General features: G+C 40.2%; 1 protein-coding gene across 1 annotated transcript in view; it reads left to right on the top strand.

The window, feature by feature from the left end:
- Positions 1-26992, top strand: part of LOC118019506 (ankyrin-3-like) — a 331391-nt gene that overhangs the window by 145449 nt on the left and 158950 nt on the right. Inside the window, exons 8-9 of the mRNA XM_035018759.1 lie at positions 3752-3850; positions 23034-23132. Of these exons, the coding sequence (XP_034874650.1) occupies positions 3752-3850; positions 23034-23132 (198 nt within the window). The remainder of the gene's footprint in view (positions 1-3751; positions 3851-23033; positions 23133-26992) is intronic.

Here is a 26992-nt window from a genome sequence, read left to right as displayed (position 1 = left end):
TTTCTTTCTTTCTTTCTTTCTTTCTTTCTTTCTTTCTTTCTTTCTTTTCTTTCTTTTCTTTCTTTTCTTTCTTTTCTTTCTTTTCTTTCTTTTCTTTCTTTTCTTTCCTTTCTTTCCTTTCTTTCCTTTCTTTCCTTTCCTTTCTTTCCTTTCTTTTCTTTCTTTTCTTTCTTTCTTTCTTTTTCTTTCTTTCTTTCTTTCACGATTTTTATTTATTTATTTGACAGAGAGAGAGACAGTGAGAGAAGGAACACAAGCAGGGGGAGTGGGAGAGGGAGAAACAGGCTTCCCGAGGAGCAGGGAGCCCAATGCAGGGCTTGATCCCAGGACCCCCGGATCATGACCTGAGCCGAAGGCAGGCGCTTAACGACTGAGCCACCCAGGCGCCCCAGGGTTGGGTCTTTCTTAACATTCCCACCTTTTCGACTATGGCAATCAACCTCTGCATTTTATCTGTGGTTTTAGAGTTGAAGGCTTTTCATATATACTGCCAAATTGCATCCCAGAAAGCATGTGTAAGTTTACATTTCACGAGCAGCAAATGAGGGTTCTCTTAAGCATGCATTTTCATCTCTAACATCACTGGGCTCTTTTGATATGCTGGGATTCCATATTTTTGTTGTGGACTTATACAATGGAAGTATAGCACTGGGTCATGTGCATAGTAGGACATAAAACATTTTTATTGGTTAACCAATGAAGCAGAATATAAATGTGCCATTGAGTGGTCTAGGGGTACCACTTTCATTTTGATTTGTTCCTAATTGACAGAAGCAGTCACTACCAGATTCAGGAACACAGAAGTATGTATTTCATTCAGAAGCTCCATTTGACAGAGAGGAGAAGCAATAGTTGTTTCTAGACCACTGCCCAAGAGTCTAGGAAACTGAATTCTCATCCCGATTCTGCCTCTAATTCACTGTCTTTTAATATACAAATTACTGACCAGTTCTGTTCCCCCGTTTATCTGTCAAATAGGATTAGTGATTTAGTTCAATAGAGGGTGGTGAAGATAAAATGAAATTATGTAAGTGTGAGCCCTTTACAACACTTTTTAAGTGCTACAGAAATATAAAGTATTCCTCTAGGGTCAGAGAGGTGTAGAAAAACGTGGGAGTTAGAATTTCAAGGCAACTTTTGACATCTATGTATCACTGTATGAGAGAATACATGAATATGGAAGAGAGCAAAATTAGAAGTGGAGTCTTTCTCTCACTAAAATTAGCCTACTTGTAATGGAGGTTAATTAAGTCCTTCTCAACCAGGCAAGGGCACAGTTTTAAAGGGAAATCACATGTAAGCCCTGACTCCCGCCGGGGAGGGATGAGATCTTTGCACCATCTCCCATTCTGGGCTCAGTAAGCTTCCTTTAGACCATGTTTCCTACAGACCTAACCTGCCTTTCCACCTGCTGTCTCAGGTCTAGAATGCACCCACTGTGCTGCTTGGGTCTGCACTCGGACAATGGAGACAAGCAAGACAGTTAAAAAGTCATCAGGAATTTTGTTTCCTTCTGCCAGCTTTCATTCACACCAAAAATAGTCCACACCAAAGGGGACCAAAGCATACACAATGCACAGCATAGAGTTCTACTTCCTCTTTTGTAAACTGTTACACATAGTTGAAACCTTCAGCTGTAGCCTGGTAGATCTAGAGCAGGGTCAGCAAACTACCATCCCCAGGCCAAATCCGGCCCACCGCCTGTTTTTGTAAATAAAGTTTTATTGAAACACAACCATTCCCATTTCTTTACATATTTCATATGGCTGCTTTAGCCCTACAATGGCAGAACTGAATAGTTGCAATAGAACTTGTATGTCTTGCAAAGCTGAAAATATTTGCTATCTGGCCCTATGCAGAAAAAGTTTGTCTACCCTGGTCTAGAGCCATGATACTCATCCTGTGTACTCCCCACCAGCATTACTGAAGCAGATTTGGTTTCCTGAGGTCTTTCTTCTGCTTTCATGTAATGAATCAATTGATACTTTGGCACCTAAGAATGATGAGGGCAAGAGCTGTTCAGATAGGAGAATGTAATGCTAGGAGCATTATAGTTTATAATATTTAGAAAAGTTTATAGAAAATACAGGGCAAAAGAACATATCCAATAACACTCCATGAGGATGAAAGCAGCTAAATCTAGAGGTTAGAAAAGTCTACACAATGAATTACTCAGTTTTTTCAATAAATAAATAGTCATGGAAAAAAGAACGCGGAGTTGAGCACCTACAGAGATTAAGAGACGTAAGGGACATTTCAAACTAATGCAGGTGTGGCTCTTCTAATTTGAACAACTCTGCTGAGCTAACTGGACATAATGGGAGAATTTGAACACTGACAGGGTCTTGGTGTTATGAAGGAATTATTTTTAGTTTGTTAAATATAATGGTGTTGTGATGACTTGTTTAAAAAAATCCTTATCTGTTAGAGTTAAATTGCAGTATTTGTGGGTGAAATAATATGCCTAGGATTTTTCTCTTCCTTCTCTTAAATTTCTGCGTGCACACACACACACACACACACAAAAAATAGCAGGGAGCATAGAAGAAATAAAATCACCAAAAGGTTGATAAGTATTGAACCATAGTGATAAGTACATGAAGCTCATGCCTTTCTTTCAAACTGTGTATCTGTTTGAAAATTTTCATCATAAGTTGTTTTCTAAAAAACCCAAGCTGAGTCATACTTTAATTTGAATCCTGGTTTTGCCAGCTATTTGTGTTTTGGTAAAATAGACATTATAAGTCAGATTGTTTATGGCATTGTGAGGATTATGAGAATTAAATGAGACAGTAAAGAGTTAAGCACAGTGCCTAATACAAGGGAATGATCAGTACCTGGGAGCTGTGACATTGTATCTGCTATCAAATGACAAGAACATAACCCCTCACAAGCTGAGATTATGCATCCTATAATTGACTTATGTGAACACTGGACCTTAAATCCATATTGTTGCTACACAGGAGTAAGGAGCCAAAATAGATAATGTTTTCACTGTATACACACACTTCCCTGACAGTCTGGAAACAGCCATAGTGCCTGTAAGATGCATGGAGGGAAGACCTGTAGTATTGAGGGGTCATGACTGGAATTTCAGATTGTCCTAACAAGATGTGTATTCCTCAATGGGAATTTCAAAAACAGTTTTCTGTGACATTCCTAATAAATGCCTGTGAACATATTTTAAAAGCCCCACGTGCATGGGCAGTCCTGTGACTTTGGTACTGACCAGTTTCCTACTTGGAGTTGCTGTTGTCTCTCCTTGATATCTTGTGCTCAAATGAACCCAAAGATGGCTCTGAGTAACATGATACTCCTTTCACTGAGTCTCAGCCAATGTAATCAGCCACTTAGTCAACCACTCATTACCCAATAGGTATCGTGCAAGCTTGTAAGACAACACGTTGACTTAACGCTGCAGGATTTTAGAGCAAAAAAAATAAAAATAAAAATAAAGCCGTCTCATCACCAGTCACTTCAGTCAAATGAAATAAAGTTGGACCCACCTCCACAGACTGTGTTCCTTAAAATTCATCCCTTTTTGGGAGGGATGAGTAAAATTACTGTCAGAAATGTTGGGATGTAAATTTACTGAGTAAAATTACACTCAGAAATGTTGGGAAGTATTCTGTTCACAACGGCTGTTAAAAAGAAAATTAAAAAGTGAGAACATGTTGGGGGAAGTTGAGGAAGCGCTGTTTTGGTTGAACTAAAGATACCGAAACTGTACTTCTTTTCTGTTCTCCTACAGAATGACATCACGCCTTTACACGTTGCATCAAAAAGAGGAAATGCCAATATGGTAAAACTATTGCTTGACCGAGGAGCTAAAATTGATGCCAAAACGAGGGTAAGAGTGCAATTTGTGTACATGCTTATACTTCTCAGGAAGTAAGAATTCTTCTGATACCTTCACACGGGCTCAATGCTGGCTTTACTTTTCCTTCATTTGTTGTAGTCTCTGAGAAAATGACTGCTAAAGTTATTTGTCCTAAAATGGGATGCTGATCCAAATTTATAAATCTGCAATTCAGTCACTGCTTGACACTGCAGTCTGGGCTGTTTGGTCAGTTTGACATTAAACCGACAGTTATTCTATTTAAAAACAAATCTGTCTACTTTTGCACACTGCTGGTGGAAATGGAAAATGGGGCAGCTACTATGGAAGAACGTATGGAGGTTCCTCAGAAAGTGACAAATAGAACCACCCTACCATCCAGCAGTTCCTCTACCAGGTATTTACCCAAAAGTATTGAAAGCAGTATCGTGAAGCAATATTTGCCCACTCGTGTTCAATTGCAGCATTATTCGCAATAGCTAAGAGGTGGAAGCCAGCCAAGTGTCCATCGACAGAGGAATAAAGAAAATGTTATGTATACATGTGAGGGAGTATTATTCAGCCTTAAAAAGGATGGAATGCTGTCCTATCCTACAACAGGAATGAATCTTCAGGACATCATCCTGAGTGAAAGAGGCCAGTCACAAAAGTATAATACTATATGATCCCACTATTCTATGGGGTATCTAGAGTGGTCAAAATCATAGAAGTGGAAGCAGAATGATGCTTGCCTGGGGCTTTGGGGACAGAGAAATGAAGAGTGTTGCTTAATAGGTATAGAGTTTGAATTTTACAAGATGAAAAATTTCTAGAGATGTTACATAACATGTGAATACAGTTAACATTACAGAAATGTGTACTTAAAATGGTTAAGGGGGTACATTTTATATTGTATGGTTTTTTCCCACAATTTAGAAATTAAAAAAAAAAAAACAACTACAAATTCTGTTTGGCTAGGTGTTTGGCATGCTGCTTGATTTGGTGAAATGCACTGTGGGTAGGGGAAGGAACTGAGTCCCAGAAGCAAGTTCGAATCCCAGATGCTAACCTTAGCCAGTTGACTTCAGTAAGCTGTTTAATCTTCTGCATGTAATTTCTCTATCTGAAATTAAAGAAAATTAATGGCCACCTTGAAGGGTTGTTGCTCAACAACATGATCATGTTAATGTGTGTAAACTGTGTTGGCATAAAGTCGGCCAGAAATAAGTCCCAGTCATTGCTGATAACTTCAGAGGTCCAATTAGCACTAAACTTCTGACCAAGGGATTATTGTTTTCAACATTTCATGTATTTGTTATAAGGTGTGAGTGAGAGTGGGTAACAAAGGCTAGTAACAAGGTGATCTCACTATACATAGCCCTCTATCTAAGAGTCTTGGATAGTTTGTAGCCCCCGCAATCCTGGGCTTCCTCCGTGCAAGAATCCTGATCTTAGTGTTTCCATAACTGGCCTGGTAACCTGAATTTGATTCCTGCAGCTCCTTGATTTACTACTTTATTTATTGTTCACTGCATTGATTCACTCAACCAATATTGAGGGTGCCTGTTGTGGGGCAGACACGACGAGGAGATAGAGCAAGACTGCAAGACACTGTCCCTCCCCTCGTGAAGCCGATGGGCAGTGTGTCCCCTGTACTCTGACCGGAAGACGGCCCCGCCATAGGTACTTAGCAGGAGATCCACACTGCTTTTTCCTGAAAGCTATGTCTGTACCTTAAAAGAAACAAGCTTTCTAGAGAGGAGGAGTGAAGAATGATGAAGTTTGACCCCCTAGAGGACTGTCTGGCTGGGCAGGTAAATTGAACAGAGCTCTTTTTGAATTGGCTTTGCATTATTTAATAAGAAGCCATAACCATATGCTAGAGCTGCTGCTTTAAATGGCAGAGGTCTTCCGCTAATATAGGCTATTTAAAGAGGTTGTAAGGAATAAGACAGAATCAGTGCTTATGCCTCTTGATTACCATGTAGAGCTAAAGGATCATTTGTGACTAGGGAGAATTTTTATGAAAAGAATGAGGAATCCTGGAGCCAAGCAGGAAAGAGGAGATTGAAGGGATATACCTGGATATCTGGCTAGGGTTTCAGTGGCTAAGTGGATTAGAAATTACCTTATTTCTCCCTTGATAAAATCATGAATCACAGGCAAAATTCCTTTTTCATCATTTTGCATCATTTATCAAACACTTACTTGCTGTATTTGATACACTGACTGGATGAAAAGAGTATCTGGGGGACTCAGGCCCCAGGTTTATGGGGCATATAGCGACACCAGGGTTAAAACATAAAAATCTTCTGGATAAAAGTATCCGAGATAGGGAATAATGTAGTAGGCAACTTGGCACACTGTGCAAATTCAGGATGCAACTTGGTTTCTCTGCCATTTTGCCTCCCTGTTCTGACAGGCTCTCTGGTTTGGAATAAGATGCGGACTCCTTTTTCCCATCCATTCAGTTGTAGCTGGGATTTTCTTCTCTCCTGTGCTATGTGACTGGCGTGTGAACGTGAAGGAGACAGAAACAGAGACCAGAGAAGCCTGTCCTGCTTCTGTTGTTGTCCCGTAGGGAGTGGGGGGAGGGTGGGATGTGAGTCAGGCACAGGCTGAATTCCTGGCAGGCCGTATTGAAGAAAGTGTAGTACATACCCCAGATATGTAAACTATGCTGTGTTCTTCTCATCAAAGCTTCCCTTCTGTCTGGCTGAAATGACTGAGTAGTGGTCGGGTGTGTGGGTGAAAGGGAAGGAGGCAGCTGAAATGTCAGAAAGCCCTGGGGACAAGCCTAAAAACACAAAATTGTTCATGAATACAAGTTTTAACTACTCAATCCAGTAGCTCTTGGGAAAATAAATGTTGTTATCTACTGATCCACCTCCTACCAGGTACTCATTACTGTTATGGCTACCTTGTTGCATCAATAGTCTTCCCTGTTACATGCAGTCCCCCATGTTTAGAGACAGGAAAACATCCCTGGATTTCACTTCAGGGGCCAGCACTCCGTGGGACCTGGTCAGCTCCCTCTGTTCCCTTGCATGGGCTGCTGACCTAGTACAGGACTCAGGTTCAAAGCAGACTCTTAGAGCCCTTTAATTCAAGCAAGAAAACCTGAATTATGCTAGAGTAGTTTAGCTAGGACCTGAGCAAGATCTTACCAGCTGGAAAAGCAAATGAGAGTGCATTTTATTTTACCTCAGTGACCTGATCTCGAGTCTTAAGTGTGACTTGCAAGTAAAATTGTGATCTTGGGCAAGTTCACCCTCCTGAGTCTTAGTTTCTGTCCCAGCACAGATGGGGAGTTGTTCCAGATGGTTTTACAAGCTCTCCCATTTGGAGGGGCACTGGATATTGTTAACTAAGAATAATTAGTTACTGTAAAATTCAAGATGGTTATATAAGTTAGGTTGATGTTACCAAGATATAAAGTAAGAGACCTCAGCTTCCATCCCCCCAACGAAGATTGTTAGGCAGCTATCCACAAAGAAAAGCAGAGAGCTTAGGAGTCTACTTAAGAATCTTCAGTGACTGGGGGTGGGGGCGGGGGTAGGGCAGAACCCTGAGAATAATTGCGGAAGAAGGGAAGGAAGACGAGCTTCATTTTGCCTGCATCATCCGATGCCGGCCTGGGAATGCCTCAGCCTGAAAGAATTTCCCTCACCAGGAGAGGGAGAGTAGGGTGAGTGGCCGGCTTCCCTAGCCTGCAGGACACCGCGGGAGGGAGCCCACCCAGAGACTGGCAGAGCTGCGATGACTAGAGAGAGGAAGGAGCAAAGAAACGTAGGTGCTACCCGTATCAGGCCGCGGCGGGCCGCCTGCAGATTTCACTGGGTTCTGCCCCGCGGCTATTCACATTCACAGACCCCAGACTCCTGAGTCCTCCCTTCCCTGCTCCCTGCTTCCTGCCCACACCCCACCCCCACCTACCTCCACCCCCTGCTGCTAGAGCCAAGGGTCCACACCAGCAGCCAGCCAGTACAAGATGGCAGCCACGAACCCCGTGCGGACCCCCACCTCCATGTGCACACTTGGGCCTAACGCCTGCGCACACTGGCCTGATCCTCATCACCTTCACTGCTGTCCACGTACCTGTGGCACATCGCAACAAGCCAGGCCCTCACAGCGGTTTGTGGGTCTGAATTTGGCTCTGCTCCAGTCACTGGCCTTCACCCCTTGGCACATGTGTAGGGAACCGTCTAGTGGTGCACCTGTATGCCCCAACCAGACCCTCATTAGTGGCCTCCGAGGCTAGGCCCACACCCCTGGGGAGACCCTGCAGCCTCAGTAAGACACACGGACAGCCATGGTCCCCACAGCTGCTGGTGCACCTGCAGCTGGCCCTGGCCCCCGCCACTCTGTGTATGTTTGCAACCAGCCCGCACCACTGCATAGACCCGCAGCTGGGCCCTGCTGCTGTGTGCGCACCACCAGCTCCGGCCACCGCTACTGCGCGCCCCAGCCCCTAGCCACTGGCCCTGGAGGTGCCGCGGACGACTCCAACAACCCTTGTAGCCACGGCGGACCCCCCACAGTGCTCACCAAGAACCACGCAGTTGTCAATGTTGTGGAGCTGAGTGGCCTGAGCGGATGAGACATCATATACCCCTGGGACGCACCCCCGCATTTGGACACACATAAATGGCTGCCACCTTGTACCGGGGCTTACCGTACACTCCAGCATGCCCCCACCCACGGGTGAAGGTCTTTCCATAGCTAGGTCAACTCATCAAGTCTGCTAGAGGTGACTGCTTCTTTAAATGTGCAGACATCTATATGCAAGACTACAGGGATCTTGAAGAATCAGGGCAACCCAATACCACCAAAGGAACACAGGAAACTTCCAGTAAGTGATCCTAAAGAAATGGCGATGTCAGAATTGCCTGACAAAGGAGTCAAAATAATTGTTCTAAAGATGCTCAGAGAGCTATAAGAAAACATAGTAAAACAATTTAATGAAATTAGGGGAAAAATACAAGAACGAAATGAAAAGTTCAACAGAGATAGAAAATATAAAAAGAGAACCAAGCAGAAATTTGGAGCTAAAGAAGACAGTGACAGAGCCAAAGACCACAATAGAGCGCTCCAACAGCAGAGCGGATCGAGCAGAAGCAAGGGCCTTTGAAATTATCCAGTCAGAGGAGCAAAAGGGAAAAAAATGAAAAGGAATGAAGAAAACCCGCAGGACTAAAAAGGCACCACTATGTGAAAACAATCTACCCATCACTGAGTCCCAGAAGGAGAAGAGAAATTTACCCGAGGACTTAACAAACTGACTTCCTGACACTACCCCCCAAATCCGGAGAGTTGTAAGGGTCAGGAGGGGGAAGAAACTAGACAAAGAAGCGGGTGCCCCTAGAGAACAGAAATTGGAGTTTTTTAAGAAAAAATATTAAAGAAAAAGCACCCAGTGGTTTTATGCAAAAAAAGAAGTCACTAGAGTTTTATTGATTAATTGATAAAGCTTTAATACAGCATTATACTGCATTTCCAAGTTGTGGAATATTATTCAGCCATAAACATAAAGGGAAATCCTGCCACTTGCAACAACATGAGTGGACCTTGAGTGCATTATAGGAGGTGAAATAAGTCAGACAGAGAAAGACAAATACTGCATGTCTTCATTTAGATGTGGAATCTAAAAACATCACACCCACAGAAATGGTAGAAAGGTGGTTGCCACAGGCTGAGAGGTAGAGGAAATGGGGAGATGTTGGTCAGAGGGTACAGAGGGTACCAATTATAAGGTGTATCTATTCAGGTATCTAAGGTTTATCTTGGTGACTATAGCTAACAATCCAGTATTGTATATGCAAAAGGTGCTATGAAAGTGGACCTTTAGTATTTTGACCATAACAAGAGCAAAAATTATGTGAGGTGAAGAATGTGTTAAGTAACCTTATCATGGTAAGCATCTCACTGTGTATGTGCCAGATCATCACATGGTATAACCTAAACCTACACAATGTTCCAGGTCAATTTTATTTCGGTAAAGTTGGGGGGACGCTGGGGAAGAGGCTTATACATGAATGTTCCTAAATCATTTAGCTAGGATCTGATGAACCACAAAGCCTGTGGTCCTTTTTCTATTTAGTTCATTTCAAGAAAGCTTCTCCTATTTTCTCAGCCTCTTAATGGACTGATGTCAACTGGCTTGTTATCTTATTCTCCCGTAGAATAGACAGGAGTAGGTACCTCGAGTATCTCTGTAATACTGGTGGCAAATGTGCTGAGATATAAACATTTATCAAGGCAGATTTTTCCAGTCTGGTCTATATGCAGATCCTAATTTTAAAATAATTTTTGAAATTTGTTCATTTTTTTCAGTAAGATTTTAATAGCTTTATTTATAGACAAATGCTTTGCAAAGAATGGCTACTTGTGATAGCCTGCTGGTTTGTTTTTTTATTTTTCCTTTAACTCTAGCTCTGTGTAAAGCTAGCATGTATACTTCTTGAAGGAAGATACTTTGCAATGGGTGGTATCTTGTCATTTTCCTTCTCCTTTGCATCAATTCCCAGCCAAATCAAAGGCGCAATGTGGACCCGAATCAGAACCATTTTAAGGCTTCGTATCATCTTCCGAGTTCTCTCTTTTCACTGTCTCTTCTCTACCCAATAGTAAAGACAGCTGTGCTTGTATTTAGTGCTTCAGAAAAGATGACCGACTTCCAGGTAGAGTCAGTAATACCAGTGCTCTGATTCCCAGAATGCCGCTCTAATCACGCCTCTCCCAGCTTCCAGTTGTCCTAGCAGGTGCCACTGCCTGCATCCTCATACAATCCCGTTACCACCACATCACATTCTTGGCACTCAGATGTACACATTCATCTCAGTATCTTACCACTTAGCATACTTCCTGGCATATACCAGGTGTTTAGTATTTGCTGAATATATAAAAATAAAAGATACTCTCCTTAGTGTTAATTTGCCAAAGGTCTTAATTTTCTTCACTTTATACTGATCCTTTGGTAATGTAATTTTGCTCCCTGAAGTTAATGGCTTCCAATTGATTTATAAGAATGAAGAGATATTTGTGTGCAAGTACATAAAGGGTTTTCAGAATACCTCGAATCTGTTGGTTGTTAAATTCTTACTATTCTGGGAAGGTGTCAGGGGACACTTGGGTGCCCTGTAATTTTAGCTTGTCCTTTCCCAGAAATGCAACTGGTTCTATTTTACAGGTTAAATACAAAGAGAAGAGTAATATGGGTATTGACTTTTACTTTCTATTTTATTTCCAGAGGTGTATTGCCCTACCTAAAAATAAATCCTTAAAGAAAATTTAAATATTTTATGGTCATAAAATAGTCTCCATCAAAGAGAAAATTCTAATACAATACATTCTCCTTAGAGTTCCAACATAGACATGTTGACTAGAGCATGTGAAATAATGCAAAATACTCTGGGTTTCTACATTAATCAAGATGAATTTGATACTATTTATTTCATTCAAAAACAAATTAATTTTTAATTTTTACATCACAAATATTAAAAGTTAATTGAAATTTATTTGGATTCAAAGAAGGGCAATGTCACCTTCCCCCTAAATGTTACTGTGAACCTTAAACTGCTCTAAAAAAATTAAGTCTTTTTTTTTTTTTTTAAAGATTTTATTTATTTGAGAGAGAGAGAATGAGAGAGAGCACATGAGAGGGGAGAGGGTCAGAGGGAGAAGCAGACTCCCTGCCGAGCAGGGAGCCCGATGCAGGACTCGATCCGCGGACTCCAGGATCATGACCTGAGCCGAAGGCAGTCGCTTAACCAACTGAGCCACCCAGGCGCCCAAGTCTTAATATTAAAAAAAAGGAAAGTACAATTAATCATGAAATGCCCTTAGCTTTCAAAACATGAAAATCTCTTTAAAGGAAAGAATGCTTTTGAGAGTTGCAAAGAGTTCTGAGAACATGACAGGAGCATGTTCTCCCCCTCTGTCTCTCTCTCTCTATTTCTCTCTCTCCTAATGATTTTACAGCATATTGGAAACCCCATTTCCCTTACCAAATTAGAGATATAAAACTATTGGGTAAATTTTGTGTGCCACTGAAGCCAGACTCTCGTGAAGAATCTACAAAGCAGGCTCAGGACAGGTATTATTTACATTAATTCCTGTGTGGTTCTAAGTGCTGGTGCCCAGAGGGTACTCTACTCTTTCTCCTATTTTCTTGTGATGTATGTCAGTAATGCTCACATCCTATTTCTTTTAAATAACTTGACATCCATTAGGCACACAAGTATTCTCTAGTTATCAATGGTAAGCATCTTTAATTATCCTCCTTCCCAAAGGAAAGATACGGTAAATAAATAAGTCATTATTGCTTTTTTAAAGTGTCAACTTTAATTTGAAGTTTTTCCATGTGACATCTTCTAAGAACTATATAAAAAGCAACTTTATGTATTTAAAATCATATTTTATAATAAGGTATTCAGTTTCTACCTACTGAAAATTCAAGAAGTCTCTTACCTATTTATAGAAGGAATATTCCCAAAGTAGTGTGTGATAGAAACAAATATAAACTATGATGGTATAGTGTGTAGAAGTCACATATTCATGTTTTTACTCAACTGTATTAGAGTTTTGACTTCAAGTAATGATGGAGTATTTTATATTGAACTAAACCTCCTGCTGATAAAAATCATAATCTCTGGAAATATAGTTTTTAAAAAACTTCTTTGGAGGCACTGAAAAGTAATCAAAACTTGGCATAAACTGGAGTGAATTCAACTTTTGAAATAACTAAATAACATAAGATGAGATCTATATTTATATGGCAGGTACTGTGATACAATTCATGGAGAAAGTCACAGTGTTATTGTCTTGAGGTCAGAGGATCAAGTTTGGGGCTGTAAGAGTGGCTGGATATTCAGGGAAGAATCACTGAAAGGAGGGAACCACAAATAAAGAGCTGAAGTCAATATAATAACTCCCCACAATCCTTGGCTTAGCCCTGAAGTATGTATGTTGGGGGGGTTGAAACACCAAGGAGGACATAGGGAAATAACAGGTTAAAAAAAAAATGGAAAGCTGAGAAGAAAGTTCAGCAGGGCCTTTTGCAAGGAAGACAATCACCATATCAGGGAGGCTTGGTAAATATCTTTGGTTTTTTATTAACTCTACAAGGACTGCATCTTAGAAGTTATGACTGTGTCCCAAGTCTAAACTTACTCTTGGAATAAGGACAAAACTGAAACAGACCTGCCATTGAAAACCTAAAACCAAGTCCCTAAAAGATCAGAGTTTTTATAACATATTATTCACAATATCCAGTATTTAAATTAAATTTAACATATAATTAGTAGTATACATGAGAGGCAAAAAATTCTGACTTGCAGTCCAAAGGAAAAGTTATGTAATAAAAACAGAACCATAGATGACTCAGATGTTGGAATTAATAGACTTTAAAATAACTATGATAATATGTTAAAGATCTGAAGGAAAAGATATAATGAGTAAGGCAAAAAACATTTTCAGGAGAAATAAGGAAATCATAAAAAAATAAATCGTAGAACTAAACAATATCTAAAATTAAAAAAAAATTAACTGGATGGGATAAAGAACAGATTGAATACAAAGGGAGAAAGAATTGGTGAACTTGAAGACAAGTTGTAAAAATCATCCAAACTGTAGAACAGAAAGGAAAAAGATTAAAAATCAAATTAACACCGTATCAACAACCAATGGAATACTAGCAAGCTGACTAAATACATACGATGCAGCCCAAGAAGCTGAGGAGAAAGAGAATGGAGTAGAAAAGATTTCCACTTCAATCATAAACTGCAATCCCTGGACCCAGGAAACTTAGCACACCCCACGGAGGATAAATACAAAGAAAGCCACACAGAGGCACATCATAGTGAAGCTGCTAAATGTCAAAGATAGAGAAAAAAATGTAGACAGCCAGAGAAGAAGACGCATTATAAATGGAAAAACAACGATGAGACTGTGATCTAACTTCTTATCAGAAACACTGGAGGCCAGAGGTACCTGGGTGGCTCAGTCGGTTAAATGTCTGCCTTCGGCTCAGGTCATGATCCCAGTGGGATCGAACCACACATCGGGCACCCTGCTCAGCGGGAAGCCTGCTTCTCCCTCTCCCACTCCCCCTGCTTGTGTTCCCTCTTTGCTATGTCTCTGTCAAATAAATAAATAAAATCTTAAAAAAAAAAAAACCCACAAAGAACAGAGTGGGGAAATAGACAACAAATAGCATAAGAGTGTGTGATCTAGGCTCAAGAGAGAAACACATGGTTGTCTAAGCAGAGAGAACAACAGAAGGACTTTGCCTTTTTTAGTTTAATTTAAATATATAGAATGTATGACAGGGACAGCAAGGAAGGGAATTAGAAAGAGATACTTCTCTCTCCTATACATAAATGTTGGAAATGAATTCTAGATCTTAAAAGGAGATTGTCTTACAGTAGAGGGAATCCGATGCCTCAGATGTAGGCAAGACGAAGTATAAATTCTGAGTCCAGCCATTTGCTTGCGCATGACCTTGAAGAGGTACATCCATCCTCAGGAGCAGCTTTCCCATCTAAAAATGGAACTTCTGATGCCTTCCTCGTAAGTTGTAAAGACTCAAGAAGATCACAAATACAATGTGCCTGGAACAACAGGGGGGTTTCAAAAAATGTAATAACACTCCCTCCTAGTCCAAATCTACCACCACTGAACACACACAAAATGAGGATACAGTCAGAATTTTTGGTAAAAGTATACAGATATGAGAATAGCATTACTGTTGGACTGCAGTTGCTGCCCTTTTACTTCTCTCTAGCTGTGTGATAACTCTCCCCTCCCTGAGTAGTACCTGCTTTTTGTTTCATTATTTTCAGTTTTCAATTAAATATCACATCCTGTTTTACATCCATGATAAAGGAAAAGAGTTCTCTCTGCTTGATTTCCTTTTTCTTCTCTAGGGTGAGATTTATTTTATTTTATTTTATTTTATTTTATTTTTTTTGCTTACAGGGAAGGAAAGAAAGGAACCTACAGAATATAAGTCAAAATAAATGTCCATTTTTAAAAGTATTTCCCAAGTCATGGATTTATCATTTCAGTATTGGCTTTGAGCAAATTCAGTCTGTTAAGAACATATTCTGGGTGCAATATTTTCAGGTGTGATGCCTTCGTGTCCTGTTCCATGCTTTTCAGCAAAACAGGACCTGAAAGAAAGCCTTTTTGACCTTCGAGTGTACAAGGTTTTGCTCTTAGGCTAACACAAGAGAGCATTTTGTCCAGCCAGTAAAGTACAGTTTCCCACCTCAGTAATAAGATTACTGTCACTGAGGTGAAATATGAGATCTGGATGAGCCAGTTGGCTTTGTTTCAGAATTCTCTCCAAGGGAATTACTTGTTCATTATGTTAGCGCTTTAAAAATCAGGGGAATTGGAAAAAAAACGAACCCTGTGCAATTTCACTTCTCTCCCGTAATGTTACTATGGCAACTCAGCATCCCTCTCTCCCGCTCTGCTGTCCAAGCACACATGCCACCACCATTCATGAGACAGCCTCCCTGGCGCCCTGGGAATTGCCTGTGTCAAGTATTTGCCGACCGGAGGTCGACACTGTCATATGCAGCTGAAGAACTGCTGTTTGGTCCTAGACCCATTCTAAGTAACCCTGTATATTAACTGTAAATTTCTAGGGGCTGGGAGCAGGTTAGAATCCTCATTTTATATTGGAAAAAAACGCTGCTCTAGTTTTAAGGAAAGGAGTACGCCTGATCACCGCTGTGTTCCAAAGCACGGGATCCACAAGAGCTCCCTTTAGCCTTTTAAGCTTATAGTATTCTAAGTAAGAGGAAAATATCTTACTTAGAACAACTCCTCTGGTATTTTTCTTACTCCGAGAGCTGAAAAGACTCGTCATAGTGTTTTGTCACATTTTTTAAATCATTTATTCATTGAGAATTTTATTTTTCTGGAAAGAAAGACAAAATCTAACACTCCTGAAGTACAAAATGAGTCTAGTCTTAAAAAGGTAACAAGGAAAGGAATTTTTAACCAACTAACTAGAAAACCTTTTTTGAAAGACTAGTGCCAAAATCCATTCATTTGGTCTCTCCATGCGTTCATTTACTCATTTTTATTAAGCAACTTTCACGGATACAGTACTGAGTTACCTTCTCTGAGAGTGTCAAATATCCCTTCAACTAGTAGCCTTGTGCTCAGAAGCAGTCTCGTTGAAAGGATAATACCTGTTCACAAAGGACTAAGACACTCAGTAAAAAGTTAGAGTCCCCCAAAAGAAGTACAGATAAAACAAGGCAGACGCCCTGCAAATAGGATGCTTGTGTCCAATTTTGGAAAAGATTCCTAAGAACACAGGACTTTGAAACGGTACACATTGGAATCTTGGAGAAAGTGGAAAGGGGACTCCATGCAGGTACCCCATGTGGGCAATTCAGAGAAGCAAGAAGACAAAGAGCTGCAGAGAGTTTGTGGAGGGGGATAGGAGGGAGGGGCACTTGGGAAGGCTGCCCGCTCTAACCCTGGGAACTGAGGCTTGGCCAGAGAACGAGTGGCAGTTATGGAAGGTCCTCGAACACAGGGCTTCATAATCAGAACGGTGCTTCAGGTGCGTGAATGATAAGCCTCACCCATTTCAAAGCAAAAGAAATTAGTTTGAAATTCAAATTTTTTAAAAGATTTTTTATTTATTTTATTTTTATTATTTTTATTTATTTATTTATTTGAGAGAGAGAACACAAGAAGGACAGAGGGAGAGGGAGAAGCAGGCTCTCAGCTGAGCAGGGAGCCTGATGCGGGGCTCGATCCCAGGACCCTGGGATCATGACCTGAGCCAAAGGCAGACGCTAAACCGACTGAGCCACCCAGGTGCCCTGGAAATTTAAATACTTAATTTTTTGTCCAAAATATAGGTATTAAGTCAGTGCCGGCTAATTCCCCCCCTTTAAAAAAAACAAAAACAAAAACAACTGAGCTAAGTGTGAAGCAGTACATGGCAGATACCTTTCAGTCTCACTGCAGGTCGGCTGGTGAGCTGTCTTCTTTTTTTTTTTTTTTTTTTTAAAGATTTTATTTATTTATTTGAGAGACAGAGAGCACGAGAGGGAAGAGGGTCAGAGGGAGAAGCAGACCCCCCACTGAGCAGGAAGTCGGACTCGATCCCGGGACTCCAGGATCATGACCTGAGCCGAAGGCAGTCGCTTAACCAACTGAGCCACCCAGGCGCCTCTGAGCTGTCTTCTTTGTCACCTTAAAAGCCGTGACGCTAAAGACCTTGCATTAACTCTGGGCACCAGTTCTCCACTGACCTGTGAATGTCCCCATAGCCAGGTCAGGCCGTCGTGACATCTTGTACAGCTTCCAGATGAGGCAGCTCTCCTGCTGGGATCCGGGCTATTTGAAGTCATGCACTTTGAAAAGTTGCAGAGCAAATATGCGGAAGATCCAAAGGAGTCAGCCACTCACGATCAATGTTAAAAATACTGCAAGTAAAAGTCCAGTTGAAAGAGCCATGCTTCAGGTAGCTCTTTGCAATTAGCTGGGAACTGAAGATCTTACCCTGGGGAAGCAGCTGACTTGATTACTGAAACCAGGTGATAATAGGAACAATGGCACTTCACAGCGCTTATACTGATGAAAAAAATTACCTTCCCCAGCTGAGTCTCTAGAGTCAATGAGTTTTTAATAAATAAACACCAGAGATCAGAGGCAGCAGCTGCAGAATGTAGATAAAGGAAGGCTCAGGGTGGCTGAAAGTTTGAACAGAGGGGCTTTGTTGTAATAACTCCTCCCAAGGCACGCCTCGTCTGCCCCGCACCGTCTAGTCGAGTTCTGCAGTCAGCTTGTGCCACCTTGGGTGAGTCATTGAACCTGCTGGAAGCTTTAGAGTCTTCATTTATCACATGAAGATTATACATTTTGTATAGGGGTAGTTGTGAGGATCAAATGATATCATAGCTTGGATTGGCTTCACAATAATCTAAGAGAGGAGAAAAGGTCAGGGGTGTGGATGAATCAAGCTTGATCAGGAGGTGAGAGTTGATGCTGAGCACCAGACACCAGGAGACTCATTACTCTATTCAGGCTGCTTTAGTCTGAAATAGGTTTGAAATTTTCCATAATTAAAACTTAAAAAAAAAAATGAAATGGGTAAAAATGTACGTCTATAAGGAACAGTATGTCTCAAAGGATTAAAGGGGTCACGATTTTGCTCTCAGCTAGCCAAATACTTTGCATCCAGTATATAGCAGTTTGCTTTGGGGAAGATAATTTTTAAGGATAAATGAGTTGGGCTAAAATAATTATTTTTTCTGTGCGTCCATAGTTTGAACATGTCTGCACATATTCTGTCACCTCTTGTGTCTTAGAGTCTACTTATGAGAAAATGAAAGGAACAGTTTTGACCTTTCAGTTCATGGAAGACAATCACTATATGACAGGGTCTGTGTGGAATGTTTTTTTGTGTGTGGTGGAAGGTAGATGTAATTATTATTTCTCCTTCAGATATGTTCAGGTTTTACATTATTAGGAAGATCCTTGGACATCATGGTGTTTTTTTTTTTAATCTGTTCTCAGATTTGATTTTATCCTATTTTATTAGCAAAATGCTATTTCCAACTTAAAAATCTGTACCTTGCTTTAGTTTATAAGAGCAAATGTTTTAAATCAGCATAAAAGGCAGAATATTTGAACATGCTGACAGCATGATCAAATGAGGTCATGTAATGCTTGTGATTCAAATTTCATTTTTTAAGGAATTTTAATTCTGGGTTGTGGCTGGTAGGTTAGAAATAGGATTGTACCTCACCTATTATACATTAGGATATTTAGGGTTATTTTCAAGATCTGCTCATACAATCTAGAAAGTCCTTCTACCCTAGCACCAAAGAAAGACCTAACCAACTCTCAGATACCTGGCCCCAGGGTGCAAAACCTGGGGATAAAGGGGGACAGAGTGGAGCAAGGGGACGAGTTCAGGGTATCGGTGTCATGTTAACAACTATGTGACTCTAATGATCGAATAACAAATTCTTCTGCTCATTGGATGGGTAGAAATCCTGCTGCCAAAAAAATGAAGGACCTAATAGAGTTGTCTTATGATGCATCACTGAAAAAAATCTTTGGTGAAACATTAGGCTATTTTGGCATGTAATTCAGGAGTTCAAAGAATTAGTGTATCTGCTTTAACAAAAGTCCATTTACTTATTTATGCAGACAAGATGTCTCAGCACTAACATTTATAAAAACAAACATTGGGATAGTGTTTGCACCAAAAATAATAAAATTCCTAGGGATAAATTTAACTAAGAAGGTGAAAGAGCTATACTCTGAAAACTATAAAACATTGAGGAAATAAATTGAAGACAACACAAACAAATGGAAAGATATTCCATGCTCATGGATTGGAAGAATAAATATTGTTAAAATGTCCATATTACCCAAAGCAATCTACGGATTTAATGCAGTCCCTATCAAAATACCAATAGCATCTTTCACAGAACTAGAGCAAACAATCCTAACATTTGTCTGGAACCACAAAAGACCCCAAATAGCCAAAGTAATCTTGAAAAAGAAAAAAAGAAAAAAACAAACAAAAAAACTGAAGGTATCACAATCCCAGATTTCCAGATATCCTACAAAGCTGTAGTAATCAAAACAGTATGGTACTGGCACCAAACTAGACACATATATCAATGGAACAGAACAGAGATCCCAGAAATAAATCCACAATTATATGGTCAATTCATCTTCGACAAAGGAGGCAAGAATATGCAATGTGAAAAATACAGTCTCTTCAACAAATGGTATTGGAAAAACTGGACAGCTACATGCAGAAGAATAAACCTGGACTACTTTCTTACAACATACACAAAAATAAACTCAAAAATTAAGGGCATAAATGTGAGACTGGAAACCATAAAAATCCTGGAAGAGAACACAGGCAATAATTTCTCCAACATTGGCCCTAGCAACATTTTTCTAGATACATCACCTGGGGCAAGGGTAACAAAAGCAAAAATAAACTATTGGGACTACATCAAAATAACAAACTTCTGCATAGAAAAGTAAACAACAAAACTAGAAGTCAACCTACTGGATGGGAGAAAATGTTTGCAAATGATATCTCTGATAAAGGGTGAGTATCCAAAATATATAAAAAATTTATACCTCAACACCAAAAAACAAATAATCCAATTAAAAAATGGGCAGAAAACATGAACAGACATTTCTCCAAAGACATCCAGTTGGCCAACAGACACATGAAAAATGCTCAACATCTCATCATCAGGGAAATGCAAATAAAACTACAATGAGATACCACCTCACACCTGTCAGAATGGCTAGAATCAAAAACAAGAAACGAGTGTTGGTGAGGGTGTGGAGGAAAAGAATCCTTTGGGTACTTTGGAAGGAATGCAAACTGGTGCAGCCACTGTGGAAGACAGTATGGAGGTTCCTCAAAAAATTAAAAATAGAATCACTGTATGATCCAGTCATACTGAGTCTTTACCCAAAGAATATGAAAACTCTAATTGGAAAAGATACATGCACCCCTATGTTTATTGCAGCATTATTTACAATAGCCAAATTATGGAAGCAGCCCAAGTATCCATCAATAGATGAATGGATAAAGAAGATGTGGTATAGGGGCACCTGGGTGGCTCAGTTGGTTGAGCATCTGACTTTGGCTTAGGTCATGATCTCAGGGTCCTGGGATTGAACCCCACATCAGGCTCCCTGCTCAGTGGGGAGTCTACTTGTCCCTCTCCTTCTGCCTCTCCCCCTGCTCGTGCTCTCTCTCGCAAATGAATAAATAAAATCTTTTTTTAAAAATGTATGTATACACACACACACACACACACACACAGTGGAATATTATTCAGCCATAAAAAATGAAATCTTGCTATTTGCAACAACATGGATGGATATAGAGGGTATAATGCTAAGTGAAATAAGTCAATAATTCCACTGATATGTGGAATTTAAGAAACAAAACAAAGAAAAGAGACAAACCAAAAAACAGACTCTTAACTATAGAGAACAAACTGATGGTTACCAGAGGGGAGGTAGGTAGAGGGATAGGTGAAATAGATAAAGGGGATTAAGAGTACAGTTATCAGGGTGAGCACTGAGTAATGCATAGAAGTGTCAGATTACTATATTGTCTACCTGAAACCAATATAACACTGTATGTTAATTATACTGGAATTTTTAAAATATAGAAAAAATTTTAAGAAAAAAGACTGCATTTGACTTTAAAAAAAAGGGATAGTGTTGATGCTGTCTCTCTCTCATTCCAGAATAACTAATATTCATTAGCAGATACATGAACTAGTTGTGAGAACATACTGCTCATTAAGAGAGGAACTTTTTAATAAATTGGTGCTCTTGTATAATAATCATAAAATTTGTAATGTTTTCACTATTTTGACCAATTATGTCTGAATAATTATAATAACTCCAATTAGGAGATTTATTTTTGATGCTTTAAAAGCTTATGTTCTCAGGAAATCTGTGAACTTTTAAAAATTTAACTTCTATATTTTCATAACAAAGAGATATGATACAGTAATTAATTAAAAATACACAATTAAAAATACCGAGCCTGGGTGGCTCAGTCAGTTAAGTGTCCAGCTCTTGGTTTCTGCTCAGGTCATGATCTCAGGGTCATGAGATCGAGCCCCATGTTGGCTCCGTGTTCAGCAAGTAGTCTGCTTGAGATTCTTTCCCTCCTTTTGTAGGGGAAGTGAAATGGACAGAGAAATGCAAGAGGGAAAGGACCAATGTCAAGTTCCTATTACAAATTCCTATTTTATGAACTATTGGGACTTCATCAAGATAAAAAGCTTCTGCAAGCAAAGGAACAGTCAACAAAACTAGAAGGCAACCTACGGAATGGGAGAAGATATTTGCAAATGACATATCAGATAAAGGGCTAGTATCCAACACCCAAAAAACTAATAATCCAGTCAAGAAATGGGAATATGACATGAACAGACATTTCTCCAAAGAAGAGATACAAATGGCCAAGAGACACATGAAAAAATACTCAACATCACTTGGCATCAGGGAAATACAAATCAAAACCACAATGAGATACCAACTCACACCAGTCAGAATGGCTAAAATTAACATCAGGAAACTACAGATGTTGGCGAGGATGTGGAGAAAGGGGAACCCTGTTACACTGTTGGTGGGAATGCAAGGTGGTGCAGCCACTCTGGAAAACCGTATGGAGGTTCCTCAAAAAGTTAAAAATAGAGCTATCCTACGACCCAGCAATTGTACTGCTAGGTACCCCAAAGATACAAATGTAATGATCTGAAGAGCCACATGCACCCCAGTGCTCATAGCAGCAATCTCCACAATAGCCAAACTGTGGAAGGAGCTGAGATGTCCTTCAACAGATGAATAGATAAAGAAGATGTAGTACATATATACAATGGAATATTACTCAGCCATCAGAAAAGATGAATACTTACCATTTACATTGACATGGATGGGACTGGAGGGTATTATGCTGAGGGAAATAAGTCAATCAGAGAAAGACAATTATTATATGGTTTCACTCATATGAGGAATATAAGAAACAGTGCAGAGGATCATAGGGAAAGGAAGGGAAAACTGAATGGGAAGTCATCAGAGAGGGAGACAAATCATGAGAGACTCGTAACTCTAGGAAACAAATTGAGGGTTGTCGGAGGGGAGGTCGGTGGGGGGATGGGGTAACTGGGTGATGGGCGTTAAGGAGGGCACATGATGTCATGAGCACTGGGTGTTATATGCGACTGATGAATTATTGAACTCTACATCTGAAACTAATGATGCACTATATGTTGGCTAATTGAATTTAAATTTAAAAAAATAAAATGAGGTTGACCTTTTAAAAAAAACAAATTCTTATTTTAGAAGTTTATTTTTTACTTTTTAAAATGGTGGCTATCAAATTACTTATGGTATTTCAATTCCTTTGGATATGGAAAAAGTAGTGAAACAATTATATTTTTAATGGTGAGTATTCTAATATGTGGGAAATTACACACTTTACAACTACTTAAACTTATGAAAAATTTAGTTCTCTGGTTAAGAATAGGAAATTATTTTGAGATATGTGAGTAAATGTTTTAAAGTCACAGGTCCACAGCATGTTGGATGCTGCACCGAATCCTGAAGAAATGCACCGCATTTACGGAATCTCCCAGCGAATCCAACTGAAAGTGTTGCCTTTGTTCCACAGGATGGTCTGACGCCCCTGCACTGTGGAGCAAGGAGTGGTCATGAGCAGGTGGTGGAAATGCTGCTCGATCGAGCTGCTCCCATTCTTTCAAAAACCAAGGTAATTTCTTCCCAAGTTTTTGGACATGGACTGTATTTAGCTTTACATCCCTTTACTGCTTATTTAACTTATTTAACTGCCTTTTGAATAGTAGAAAAATGATACTGTTCCAACTTAGCAATGAAGAGTACTTGCCTAGTTCAGATCTTGGGAGAACCTCAAAATCAATTTGGGTTTATGAGACCTTTTGATGGAGTGCACTCTGCCACAAAGTCATTTTTGTATGTGTTGCTTGTTTTTGCTTTATTTTGGGAACACTGAATGCTTGATCTTATAACTCAGCCATGATTGCTTATTGGCAAAAGAAAATACAAGATCTAAAGTCTCGAAAGTCTGGGTGCTGGCTCTCTTTCTCCAGCCCTTTGGTTTATTTCTTAAGGGCTCACAGACTATTAAAGAAGATATTGTTTAACTGATAAAGGCTGGAAATTTTGGAAAGATGGCATCTTGCTTGGGCCTTTGGCGAAGTTGACATATGCAAAAGGAATGCGTGATAATGAATGTTTTACAAAATGTCTTCTGGATTTTTCTGATAAAACATTTTGACACTATTTAAAAAGAGAATATTTGTAAATAAATTTTGATATAAGTATTTTTATTAATCAAATCAGTGATTTTTGGAAGCTGCATTAAGCTTTTTTTTTTTTTTTTAAGATTTTATTTATTTATTTGACAGAGAGAGACACAGCAAGAGAGGGAACACAAGCAGGCGGAGTGGGAGAGGGAGAAGCAGGCTTCCTGAGGAGCAGGGAGCCCAGTGCGGGGCTCAGTCTCAGGACCCTGGGATCATGACCTGAGCCAAAGGCAGATGCTTAAGGACTGAGCCACCCAGGCGCCCCCTGCATTAAGCTTTCTAAAGAGCCTTATTTCCAAATGTCATCAAAACAACAAAAACACATGTTACTCCTGTTCGCAAGTACTCTGGTCAGTGTTTTCTCAACAGCCCTAGTGGAGATGGACCAGACAATTAATTTTTAAGAGAACAAGGGTTTTTAGGCAGCAGATGACATGGTTTAGTTGATATGATCTGGCTACTCTGACTGTTGCACGCTGGGAGTGGGGCTGGAGAGGACCAAGGAGGGATGGGGGACAAGTAAGGAAGCTGCTGCAGGGTCCAGTTAGTGGTGATGTGGCTTGGAAGACAGCAGTAGAGGTGGAAAAAAGACATGTCTATAGACATCACACATCTGTTTTTATTTCCTTTCCTGTGTGTTTTGGGGGTGTGTGTGGGTGGGCCTGCACACACACACGTGTATGCCCTTGTAGAATTTATCTTTTTTTTTTAATTTTTAAATTTTAAAATTAATTTTCATTTTATCAAAACAATAAGGCATAGCTAAAAATAAAATTGCTATCTCAGTCTTTTCTCCCTTTTGCGCATCTCATTGTCTTTTCTTTCTTTCCAAGGAATTTCCTTGATTTTTTTTTCTTTGTGCTTGTAATGTGCAAGAACATTTTCTTGTTCTCTGATAACTTCTTTTCTTAAAGTATCCAGTTCTTGTTTAATGGATGCAATATAGTTTCTGAGAACACTCGAGATAAATTTTCTTTAATTTTTGTCTGCCTCTCTTCTGTCCCTAATTCCTCACAGTTTCTTTTTTCTCTTTGTTGGCTTTGGCTCTCTCTTTCATGTTGGGAGTTTCCCACAGATGTCTGTTCCTCACCATCCGTGTCAGGCACTGACATTTGAGTGGAAATTCTATGCCAGTGTAGACAGGGCTCCGCTGCGGTATATCAGGTGGTGGTTGGACGCGTCGCCCCATGTCACAGTTAGTTACCCTTTTTTCTGGGAAGTTCAGTTTTTTTGAGAGACGAGTCCTCCAATCTTTTGCAGTGTACGGCTGTGTCAATACATTCAGAGTCAGAAAAAGGAAAAGGGGCTGTCATTCTGCCAGTCCTCTACGCATACACCAGTCACAACAGTGATAACGAATGTTCACGTGGTGTCTACTTCATAGCAGGCTCTAAGCACTTTACATATATCAACCCGTTGAACCCTGCAATGAGGCACTAGTCTTACTACTAGGCCCTTTTTGTAGATGAGGCGACTGAGACCCAAAGCGATAAAAAAGCTTTCTCAAGGTAGCTCAGTTCATGGCAGAACAAGGATTTGAACCCAGGCAGTCTAACTCGAGAGACCACACCCTTGATACTCATACCATCCTTCCTTTTTCTGTGAGCACCTGCTCTCAGTCCAGAGCCTCACCACTGCCCCATGCTCTGCCCAGGCTCCTGCATCCAGAATCGCTCTGCTTCAATTTCTCCAGACACTAAACTCCTGATTTCCTGTAAGGACAAGTGACAATCATCTGGCTTTGTAAACCTGACAGCTCCATACACAGGTGAACCAATCCTGCTTTTGACTCCAAGCCTCATCTTTATCTTCCAAGGTGTGCTGTGTTTCTATATACCCTGCCTTCGGGGCATCTGAGAGATAAACCACTTGTCTTTATTTTACCCAGTGGTATGTTGGAGCCAGATCATTGAGCCTACCGTGTGCATCTTTTTCCAGTTCTATATTTAGTGACATCATGTTGATGGCTTGAAATCGGTCATGGTGGGGTTCTTTACGCCATGGGGATTGGCAAAGGCCACATATTGGGGTTTTTCTTTTTCAAAGAGCTGTTATTGTTAAACATTAACCAGTACACCACTGATGATACCCCTTCACAGACACTTAGCATTCCACCTTCTCTCTTCTGCCAGATGTGTTAATGCACTAAACCCTCTTTTCACATTCTAAAATTTCTAGACATCACACATCTGTTTTTATTTCCTTTCCTGTGTGTTTTGGGGATGTATGTGGGTGGGCCTGCACACACACACGTGTATTTCCTTGTGGAATTTATCTCTTTTTTTTTAATTTTTAAAATTTTAAAAAAAATTTTTTAACATAAAATGTATTATTTGTTTCAGAGGTACAGGTCTGTGGTTCAATAGTCTTACACAACTCACAGCGCTCACCATAGCACATACCTTCCCCAATGTCCGTCACCCAGCACCCCCATCCTTCCCACCCCCCCATCACTCCAGCAACCCTCAGTTTGTTTCCTGAGTTTAAGAGTCTCTTATGGTTTGTCTCCCTCTCTGGTTTCATCTTTTAAATCACTTGGGAGTTTGGGAAAGGATGGATACACATAGGTCATGTATACCATGTTTGTTCAGAAAAGTCCTCTTGCTCTAATAAATTCCTGACGAGCATCTGACTACCTCTCTGCCTTATCTCCTGTTCTGCTCCCTGCCGTCTTCCAGCCAGCTGGCCTGCTTCCACCTCCCAGAATACACCAGGTTTGTCCTCATGTCCTGTGCCTATAGATGAGTTCCCTCAGCTTGTCCCAGATCTCTGCGGTCTCCACCCATTTTTCAAGTCCAATCTTTTCTTCTCAGGGAGGCCTTCTTGTTAGCTTATCTTCTTGTGTGCTATCTCTCTCTTGGATAAAATGAAACCAAGGATTTTGCCTCCTTCAGTGCGGTACCCCAAGCACCTAAATTATTGTCTGGCACACAGTAGACCTCCAAGAAACATTTCCTGAATGAACGTTAAGTGAATGAATGCGTTCCTGGCTTTAAGGCCATCTGTTTAATTCCTTAAAGCTTTCATCTTTCTGAGCTAAGAAAAGCCGTCGTGTTGGATCTGTATTTTCAGCTTTATGAGGGAGCAGGATGTAATAAGAACCCTCTCCCTAGGGCAGATGGTCTTTACTTTCTTCTCCTTCTCCAATGACCTATAAGTTACCTACTCATATATTATTTTGTGTATTGTTAGAGAATTTTCTTCTTTTGTTGGACTGCCTCCCATTTCTACTCTCCACGACTGTCATTTGATCTCTGAGATTTTGTTTCTTTGTTTACTTCACCGT

Source organism: Mirounga leonina, unplaced genomic scaffold (assembly GCF_011800145.1).
Source record: "Mirounga leonina isolate KUSES-001 unplaced genomic scaffold, KU_Mleo_1.0 Mir_108, whole genome shotgun sequence".
Taxonomy (NCBI): Eukaryota; Metazoa; Chordata; class Mammalia; order Carnivora; family Phocidae; genus Mirounga; species Mirounga leonina.
This window is presented reverse-complemented; position numbering and strand designations above follow the sequence as displayed.